Raw genomic sequence first — 10,135 nt, 5'->3', positions numbered from 1 at the left:
GCCTTGGTGCCCCCCCTCCCTGCTCCCTGGGGAAAAGGGGGGGCTGCCCCTTTGCACCCCGAGAAACTTGCAAAGCGGAGGAGACATAAATAGCAAGCGCCACGGCGAACAGTCCTATTCATAAACCAGATCTGCAACCCCCCCCCCCCCCCCCCGGTAACCGTCGTACAGCTACAAGGGCAACACTCAATTAACCACCCCCCCTCCCCACATTCTCCAAGAAGAGAGAAAAGGGAGGGGTACGGGGGGTAAGGGCCCCCCAAACTTTGTAAAAAAAAAGGCAAAAATCAACCTTCACCCCAACATTCCCCCCCCCCAAAAAACCCCCCCCAGGGTAAAAAAAAATCAAAATAAAAACCAACTGAAAAGCCCCCCCCCCAGCAGCAACACGGGGCCGGGGGGGGGGGGTGTCAGCAGGGGGGGGAGGTGGGGGAAGGGGGGGGGGGGGGGGGTGGGCCCCCCCCCCCCCCCCCCCCGCGTCTGGCGCGTTGGTCGGGCCCGGCCCCGGCGGCTCATTGTGCTCGCTTCACGCCGGCCCAAGATGGCGGCGGCGCTGGAGAGCCCGGCCAGCCGCTAACGACAATAGAGGGAGGCGAAGGGGAGCGGGCGGCCCCCCCCCTGCCCCAGCAGCGGCCCCCCCCGGCCCGCACTCTCCGAGCGGCTTCTCTAGCATGGTGCGGGGCCGCCGCCGCCTCCTCCCGCTGCCGACATGGGCGAGAGGCTGGAGCTCAGGCTGAAGTCGCCCGTGGGAGCCGAGCCGGCCGTTTACCCCTGGCCGCTGCCCGTCTATGTGAGTATCGGCCCGGCCCGGGGAGGGGCCCTGGACCGGGCACCCCCCGCTCCCGCATCCCGCCCCACACCCTCTCGGGGCACCCCCTTCTCCCGCCCCCCGTCAGACCCTCCCGGCCTTGGCTAGTCCCCATCGGGCTCCCCCTTCTTCGGGTCCCTCCCTGCTGCCTGTCAGCCCCCCTGTTTTGGACACTGCCCTGCCCCAGAGTCCTTCCCCCCACCCCCCGCCTCTGGTCCGGGCACCACCTTCCCCGGACCCCCCGCCTGGGCATCCCCGCTGCCCCCTGCTCTGGGTATTTCCCATTAGGGACCCCCTTCCTCAGGCCCCCCCCCCCCAGCCTGCTCTCTGTCGGGACACCCTTGCCACAAGTCACCCCTGGCCCTGACCCCCTTCAGACTCTGCCTTTCGCCAGTCCCCTTCCCCAGTTTCACTTTCGTGGGTTGTCATCCCTAGACCGTCCCTTTCCCTCAAAGGCTCCTTGTCCCTGGTAGCTCTGCTCGTCTGTCTCCCAAAGAAAACCCTTGTCCCCACCTAAATACTCCCTGCCCAAAACAGCTCTCTACTCCAGGCAGCCTCTGGTCTCGCCAGGCCTAAGGAGTTCCCACTCCTTCCACAGAATCCCTCTTTTTTTATTCCATCGTGTCTTATATTTTCTGCCCCCAAACAATCCCCCCCAAATCCGCTTGGGTGTCTTTGCTTCCCCCCCCGAATACTCAGTCTGTTACTGTTCCCCAGTCATCCTGTTCCATGTTCTGAAAGCTCATCCTCCCAATGGAAGAAATTCCTGTTTATCCAACCCCTCTTTCCTAGCCTTCATCCCCAGTTGCTCCCTCGCTGCCTGTCAGTTGCCATCCAGCCACCCCTGTCCCCAACAAGCCAACACCTCCCCTGCTTCCAACCCAGCCACCTTTCTAGTCTATGGATTCCCCCTGTGCCCTCAGATAATCCCATTTCCTCTGGACCCCCAACCCAAACAAACAATTCCTTTCTATAAATAAACCCTCCTGATGCTGTTGGGCATTATTATATCATTATTTTCTTTAAGCTCTCTGGCACCCTGCTTCTCACCCACCTTGCTCTGCTCTCTTCAGTCCCCTTTCTCCATTCAGCCCAGATTTGGATTGGATATTTTCTGTCACATTCAAAGTTTTTCTTTGGGGCTGTAGCAATTTGTAGCATTTGAATTACTGTAGTGTAAATAAATAACTATAGGATGAAATATAGCAAAGGGTGGGTTCTTTTAGTCGGCTCAACTCAGGGTGGTGTTTCTCTTAGAAAAAGTGGATTTGACCTCTAAAACTGGTTGGACTTCACAGATAAACAGGGAAGTATGGGGAGAGGACAGCTAATAAAAAGTTTTTCTTGAAAAGTCCCTTAGTTCCTCTGACAGGTTAATAAAATTGTTTCAGACTAGGCTCAAGAAGGATTTGTTATTTTACAAATGTGAACTGGTGGTGGTGTGGGGGTGTCTCAACTGTTCTGACCGGTTTCGGAAGGAGGTTAAGGGTGTGGGGGAAGGGGGAGAGTGAACTTAATTCCCAATAGGGAAGGGAGGGTTTTGGAATTTGTCTGGTTGCATAATTGCAGCTTTCCTTGACTTTTTTGAATACTTATTTAAATAAGTATTCATGTAATTTACCTTTTTATTTTGTCTAAAGAGAATTCCAAGTCAATTTTTCTGTTGACTACACATTATAATCCACACCTTCTCTCACATATGACACTGATTTCCCATGTGTATTTTTTTTTAAATAATCCACAAACTTGACTGCCTTTTTCTGTCTGTTTTGAATCAAAGTGCTAGATATGGGATCCCTGAAAATGAGAATTCAAGTTCAAATTAGTAAAAGCTTCACCAAGGAGAAATTTTAGACTGTTTGTCTACTTTATATACGGTTAGATGTCAGTGCAAAACCAATCTAGCCTCAGCATCAAATATTTATCCGCTGCCATGTAAAAACAGTGTGTGGATTGGTTTGCAAAAAGAAAGTCAGGCAATAGTCTTCTAAAAACTGGTTTGGGTGCTGTTGGCTTTCTTTGTAGTGTTTTGGTGTTTGGACATGCTAGGACTTAGTCTAAGTTTCTTGGTAATGCTCATGCAACTGCAATTATATACTATATTGCTTATGGCAGGGGAGACCACTGCATACTTGCTTTCTGACTTTTGGTGCTGTTGGATGTGGCTGTGGTTTCCAAAACATCTTGCATATACGAGGACTTGCTATTTCTGATCATCCTACTCCCAGAGCCTAAGCCCTCCAGCACACACTAGTTAATGCAGCCTTTCCTGTTTGGGCAGCTCTGTCATTTGTGTGTGTGCGCGCGCGCACTGTACTTGAATTGACAGAAACTGAAAGTTTAATAGTGACCATTTCATGCTTGTTACCACATATTAACTTGTCTCTGGAAGCTGATTATATGTAGCAATAAATATTTTCTTGCATAAGTTAAGGCTTAATCAGGAAGGAGGGAATGGATTGGTGATTTGTTTGAATCTCCTTGCTTAAAAAAGGAAACCTGAATTTAATGTTGATACAACTTGTGAGGTAGGGATAAAGAAATTATCAGGGGAAACTTGGCCAAGTGTTTCTAGGTTGCATCTATTCTAAGATGTCAGAATATGCAGACTCTCTTTTACAGTTCATCAAAATGTAGTGGGCTGGGTGTCTATCTGCATATGCTATCTAAGATGTAAGAAATGCAGTAGAATCCGAACATCCTGTCATTAAAGTGGCCTCTCTGGGTTGCATATTTTTTCCTATAGTGATACAGAAGTGAATGGTTCATCTGGAGCTAATGAATATCTTGTACCGCAGCTCTGCTGAAGAGATCACACTCCATAATATTTTTGTGTTCTTGCTGCAACTTCAGCCATTGCAGCAAAGAACTGTAATGCTTTAAAAAGAAATCCTCTTTGAACATTGCAGTGTCTGGCCTACTCACATTGTACTGTACTGAACGGTAGACTTTATTTCCCTCGTTGGCTCAGACTCTAGTTGGCAGCAGGGTGTATGTACCGTTGTGGTTTCAGAGCTTGGCTCTGTTTGACGTCAGCAGAACGTTTCTTAGTTTCACCACTGACTCCACTTGCTTCTTGGTATCGAGGAGGCAAGGTGGGGTAACTTCAAAAATAATTTTTTAAAGATTTTTTTGTTGTTGTTTAGAAGCATCCTTATTTGCAGTTTCTCAAGGTTTATACATCTCTGTGCCAACATTATGAGAGAGAATTTGTTGGGGATGGGGAGGAAAAAAACAGCACTCCCCTCTAATTTATTTCTGAGAGCCACATGAATGCTGGAGAATCATATTTGCAGTATCAAAAGTTGCGTAGGTGGTGTGGAGCTGCTGTTTGATAGCACAGTTGTGTGATTTAACATTGTATTAGACGACATTTGCAACTTTTTATTTGTTACTACACCCGGACTTTATCTCACTTAGCAGAATGTTTTATGTGCCATGAAAAAGTCTTAGATTAAAAATGTTCATATTAATGGTGAATGGATGTTAGCAATTTAATTATGGTATGATTTTATTATTTGTTGTAAAGGACAGTTGCTTATTTTGTGTACAATACGAAAACTGGGATCTCCTCAGACTGCTGAATTTGCATAATAGCTCAGCTGACAAACTGATGGCTGTCAAGATGTTAAAAGAAACCTGGGAGGGTGATGTGAAACGTGTATTTCCCTACAAGACTAATTAAGACCGTGGGAGGAGAGAGCAGTGGTGTTATAGATACAGCCTCCCACTGGCTTACATACAAAACTGAAAGTATGACTCTTTCCCCGCCTTCTGCTTTCCTCAAAGGAAAGGCCACAGTTTCCTAATGAATACATGGTGAGCAGTTCTGTCCATAACGCACTGTGATGAGTAAGTTGAATAGTGCATGGTGAGTAATCTTTTTCCCCCCCATGACTCAGAAAATATTTTCTGATGTTGACCTCTGTTTTTTATGAGTGTCCTTCTTAATCAGAGCTGAAGGTTCTTCTGTATCACAGCTTAACTCCTTGACTTCCCAAAATCCTCCCCAAAAGTGTGCTTGCATTAAATTCTCAAGTGTCTAGAATATTAGGTCTTGTACTCTGCTTCATTTATTGTATTAAAGCTTTATTTTAATGACAAATGAGAAGTTTAATAAACCTAGATCTATTCTAAATGACCCAGATAAGGTTTTCCTTACTTTCACTCTGCTGGCCTCTCACTTCACTTAGAATCATTTGCTCAAACGTCAGATTTCAGGTATATAGACTAATACATAGAAGATGTCACTCCTGTTCATACTTCAGGATTTTTTTCAAAACCTGTGTATCTATGTTTTGGTTGCCTACTGCCTCAAGATAGATACAAAAGACACAAAGTTTGGGGTCTTCTCACAAGCAAGTTCCATTTGCAAAAACCTGATGAAAAGATCAATCCCTGTTATCTCTGTGTGTAAGCTGGAGTTTATACTGGGACACTATTCCTAGACCTTGTTTGCTGGCTGGGTGTTGTTATGCAGCCTCGCTCAGGATGAAGTATCCCCTTCAGAAGAGGGAGTAGCCTGTATGACTGTGCAGTCTGAATTTTAAACCTTCAAACTAGCAGCTGTGATGATAAATCTGGGCTGAATAATCTGAGAATAATTCACTGTTCTATTGTTGTTTGTGCGTGATGTTTTTATTCTCATTGCTCTCTTTCTGCTGAGCTCGGATGGCAAAAATATTCCATTGGCCAGCAAAATGTTGTCATAGCATCATTTTTGCAGCTGTTTGAGTGAGGCATATTTTGGCGTATGTGTCTACTACTAAGAAGTAATGAAATATAAGCTTGATATAGTATTGACTTTATTTGTACAGGTGGGTGGGTGCACAGCATCTTTTTTTTTTTTTTGCCCACTAGCTAGGAAATCGGCTGTGACACACATGATATCATTCTGTCTCTAATGGAATGTGTTTGCGCTGAAAGCTCAGGGGCAGGCACTAATGATTAAAATCACCACGCAGCAGTGTGTCATCTTTTTAAAATTTATTAAAGGTTAACTACAGAGATGAATAACAAACCCTGTTTAAGATCTTGTGCCCACTCTGATTGTGGGAAGCAGCCCTGTCTGGAATGTAATTGCATCAAAACTGTGTCTTCCCTGACTGTTAAGGAAAGAAGCTTCAGTGGACTCCAATGGTGTGCTGTCACCTAAAGTTTTCCCAGTGGGAGTGGTGATGGCAGTGGCTCTCCAAAAAAATAAAAAAAAAATAAAAAAAAAATCATGATACAGACTTCTTAATCATCAGAATCTGTGTGTGTGATGGTGACTCACAGAGCTGGGAAACGTTGGAGCTGAACTGATATTTGTGGCGGTGGGGAACTTTTTCAAAAATGTCACTACTGTAGAAAAGACTTTAGAAGCTTTGATGTCTTCCCCTTCTCTGACCATCCAAACCCTGCATGCCCTTTGAACTTTAGTGCTGAGTAGGCTAAATATGGGTAATTACTGATTTGATGATTTCTCAAGGTTGTATGAATAATAAAGTATATTGAGAGAAATACTTTCTAACCAATAAAACAAACAGAAGCAAATGGCAAAATGAGCATTGTAGCACGATTAACATAACATAATTTGTTTGCATTGTTGTTATAGCTATGTTGGGCCCGGGATACTAGAGACACAATGTGAGTGACACAGTATCTTTTTTGGGACCAACTTCTGTTGGTGAAAGAGACAAGCTTTTGAGCTCCACATAGCTCTTCTTCAGGCCTGGGAAAGAAATCTTTCCTGAACCCCTTCTTCTGGCCTTCAGATAACGCCCCCCAGCTTCAACAAACTCATCATCAAAAGCAAGTTCCCCATAGACCAAAGACACACCAACTCATAGCAGCACCAGAGTCTGCCTGAACAACCTGCAGACACATCTCCAATGCCACAATGATCAATACCCCTTGCAACACACCTTTCAAGGTCGATGGGTCCTACACATGCCTATCACAACATTCGGTGTACCTCATACAGTGCACTAAATGCCCAAATAACAACAGTGTGGGTGAAACCAGACAATCATTATGCTCTCGAATGAACTCACACAGAAAAATGGAAGATGAAAATGCCATCACGTCACCTGTGGGTGAACACATTTCACAAAACAATCACTCCATATCTGACCTCAATCCTTGTCCTCAAAGGAAACCTGCAGAACATCTTTAAAAGATGAGCCTGGGAGCTTAAAGTAATAACGTTGTTTAGACACTAAACATCATGGTCTTAATAAAGATACTGGATTTATGGCTTATTACAACAATCTGTAACCCACTGACCCCCCCCCCCCGCCTCCCCTTTTTGTTTTGTCTTCTGACTGCAAGGGTGTTGAAGTGCCATTTCACCTTGAATGATCCCCCTTAGAATATGTTACCTCCTTACATTAAACAATCTGTTCCACCTTATATTTAGCTGTGGTGTTCTGAGGCCTGGTCTGCATTAGGAGATTAGGTTGGTATAACTTCATTGCTCAGGGGTTTGAAAAATCCACCCCCCCCCCCCCGAGTGACACAGTTAAACTGACCTAACACCTGGTGTAGACAGTGCTAGGTTGCTGGGAGAGTTCTCCCATTGACCTAGCTATCGCCTTTCAAGGATGTGGATTAGCTATGCTGACAGGAGAACCTCTCCTGTTGGGGTAGTTGTACAGTTGTGTAGCTGCAGGGTGCATCGGTGCTACTGCAGCATTTTAAGTGTAGACAAGCCCTCAGTGCCTTTCCCAGACCCAAAGAAGAGCACCGTGTAGCTCGAAAGCTTCTTTCTTTCACCAACAGAAGTTGGTGCAATAAGAAGTACTACTTCCCCCACACTGTCTCTATAATGTAATTTGACAATTTTCCCCCCCATTCTCTTCAAAATGCAAAATGAAACAAGGCATGTGCTCACAATGAGGTTTTCTGCTCTAGTTCAGAAGGCGAAAATATTGCCACCCTATAACTTTTCACACCCCTTGGGGTGCCATAGAGTAGCAGTTTATCTTCTCTGTAAAGGCTCTTGTCAAGTATAATTTACCGTGGGTGATAATTTACTCAGATTTCTAAATGGTTTGATTTGCAGCTGAAACTGACAATACAGTACCTGTATTTGCATCCTAGCAAAAGCTCAGTAAGCAAATATCTTTCTCTAAATCCTTCTCCCACCTCAAAACAAGAACGCCATTAAAATTGTCAGGCTATTGTGTGAAAGTACCTTAAGGCTATTTCTTCTATAGTTCTGTTACTGCATCCTTATATTTGAGATATCTGAGAGGCATTTACATGAAATGGAGGTTGTCAAAGATTATATATATATTTTTTTAAAAGAGATGGGTGTTAACTCCGACTGTCCTGGCCAAAGTTCCAAGTGTGACAATTATATTTTATTTTCCAAAAATTCTCCCTGCAGTTTCAATTGGACACAATATAGAAATGTTTGTTCAACTACAAGTTCTCAAAGTGTTGAGGAAAATCCATCTCGCCATATGCAGATCCCACCCTTCTCCCCCATGGCAACCCACTTATGGAGAAGATTGTCCTTTCAAGTATCAGTCACCCTGATGAATTGTACTTCCCCTGGGAGCTTGTGAAAGATATCTTATCCCTTGGTTTGCAAGATTTATGGGATATGTAATCACCTTTCTCCCCAAACAGCCATACCTCTACTTTCACACTTTCTTTTTTTCTTTCCTGCTCACCTTCCCCATTCTTCCTTTTTTGTTTCTTTGTTGCAGCTCTTAGACTTAACCTTTTGAGTACCCAGTTAAAACCTCCCCATGCAGTAATGAATACACCTGATCAATAGTATAGTAAATAACAAACTTGTCCATTGTATTAATGACATTTTTTGATTATGTATCTGATAGTTTGTATGTGGTGTATTAAGATACTGTTTGCAGTTGACTTTACTTTCTCTTCCTAACAAAAGTTGCTGCAAGAGAGAGGGGGGGAAAGAAGAGCTCACACCAGGAGTCCATGAATGCAATGAATTTTGCAGTTCTTAACTTGCAGATGAGTAGAATCATAGAATATCAGGGTTGAAAAGGACCTCAGGAGGTCATCTAGTCCAACCCCCTGCTCAAAGCAGGACCAATCCCCAGGCAGATTTTTACCCCAGTTCCCTAAATGGCCCCGTCAAGGATTGAACTGACAATGCTGGGTTTAGCAGGTCAATGCTCAAACCACTGAGCTAAAGACAAGAACTAAAATTGGACATCTTGGTTATACTTGCCACATACCATGATTTGAGCTCCTCAGCCACTTAAAAACCCACCAATGGCAGACCTCATCCTCGCGTCGGACAGCCAAAGACTTGCCATGTAACTTTTGTATTCTGTAGATACTGGTCTTCCAATGAATCATTGTTCATTCGGTGCAATAGACGTAAATAAATGTAGTAGAAACTAGTGGAAGATGTTTAGTGTATGAAGCAATTTAATGAGTATTTAACCATTCATCTAGCCAGTAATGTGTTTAATTCCATTATCATATATAGTATAGAAATGCAGACACTAGAGAATTAAGGAGTAGTTGCTATTTTTAGGACATAAGAGGACGGCAAATTATGTTTTACAACAGGAAATTTAAATGATGAATTTTTGTAGATATGATCAGAACTATGAATAACAAAGATGGTTTCTTCTCTGCAGTCTTTTTTTTCTTTTTCTTTTTTCTTTTCCAGTTTCATAAGTGAATGAGTGACTTTTTGAGGAAGCTATGAACAAAGGATGTTTTGGTGTGAGACTAGGGATCTGGGGAACTAATGGAGACCGTTATGTGTTGATTACCAAAATAATCAGTAGTGTAAAGAGAAAAGCCTTGAAAAGTTCTGAAGCAGCTTCTTCCATTTAATATCCCAAATATAGTGTTAGAATCTGCCTACACTAAAAGGAAATGTTCAGAAAACTTCTGTTAATCAGGTAGAGCTCCCAATGTTGCTACTAACAATAGAGCTGCCTAGTGAAGAGGCAGTCCAACCTTTTTAGCACCATCATGTATCCCTTTTTAGATACAAAGTTAAAAACTGCTCTTAGCTGTTGTAGTGTTCTTGTAGTGTGCACTGTCAAATAGCTGCTTCCTGCTAGTCCAGATGTGGTGCATTTCAGTGTTATGGGAGGTGTTCCTTCTAGTTTGGATATCAATTTGTAAAGCCCTTTGGTGTGAAAAGTGTTCAGGCAAGATTTTGATAGTATAGGGTAAAAATCTGTTACCAGTCAAATCAATGGGAGTTTTGCCATTGACTTCTGTGAAGCCGGGATTTTACTGTCTTCAGTGAATCTTCATTAGATGGCATAAACAGGTTGGAAGTGCTTAGCCTTTGACTGAATTTTTGCCTTTAAATCAGGAATATCTTCAGATATTAGA

At 43.7% G+C, this 10,135-nt stretch overlaps 1 protein-coding gene across 8 annotated transcripts in view; it reads left to right on the top strand.

Moving 5' to 3' along the window:
- Positions 1-530: 530 nt before the first annotated feature.
- Positions 531-10,135, top strand: part of DOT1L (DOT1 like histone lysine methyltransferase) — a 102,100-nt gene continuing 92,495 nt past the window's right edge. For all 8 annotated transcript variants that reach the window (XM_034755628.1, XM_034755631.1, XM_034755625.1 and 5 more), the window contains exon 1: positions 531-790. In XM_034755628.1, the coding sequence (XP_034611519.1) occupies positions 710-790 (81 nt within the window). In that variant the 5' untranslated portion in view covers positions 531-709. The remainder of the gene's footprint in view (positions 791-10,135) is intronic.

This window comes from Trachemys scripta, chromosome 22 (genome assembly GCF_013100865.1).
Source record: "Trachemys scripta elegans isolate TJP31775 chromosome 22, CAS_Tse_1.0, whole genome shotgun sequence".
Classification (NCBI taxonomy): Eukaryota; Metazoa; Chordata; order Testudines; family Emydidae; genus Trachemys; species Trachemys scripta.
The sequence above is the reverse complement of the archived record's forward strand: the minus strand, read 5'-3'. Positions and strand labels throughout refer to the sequence as shown.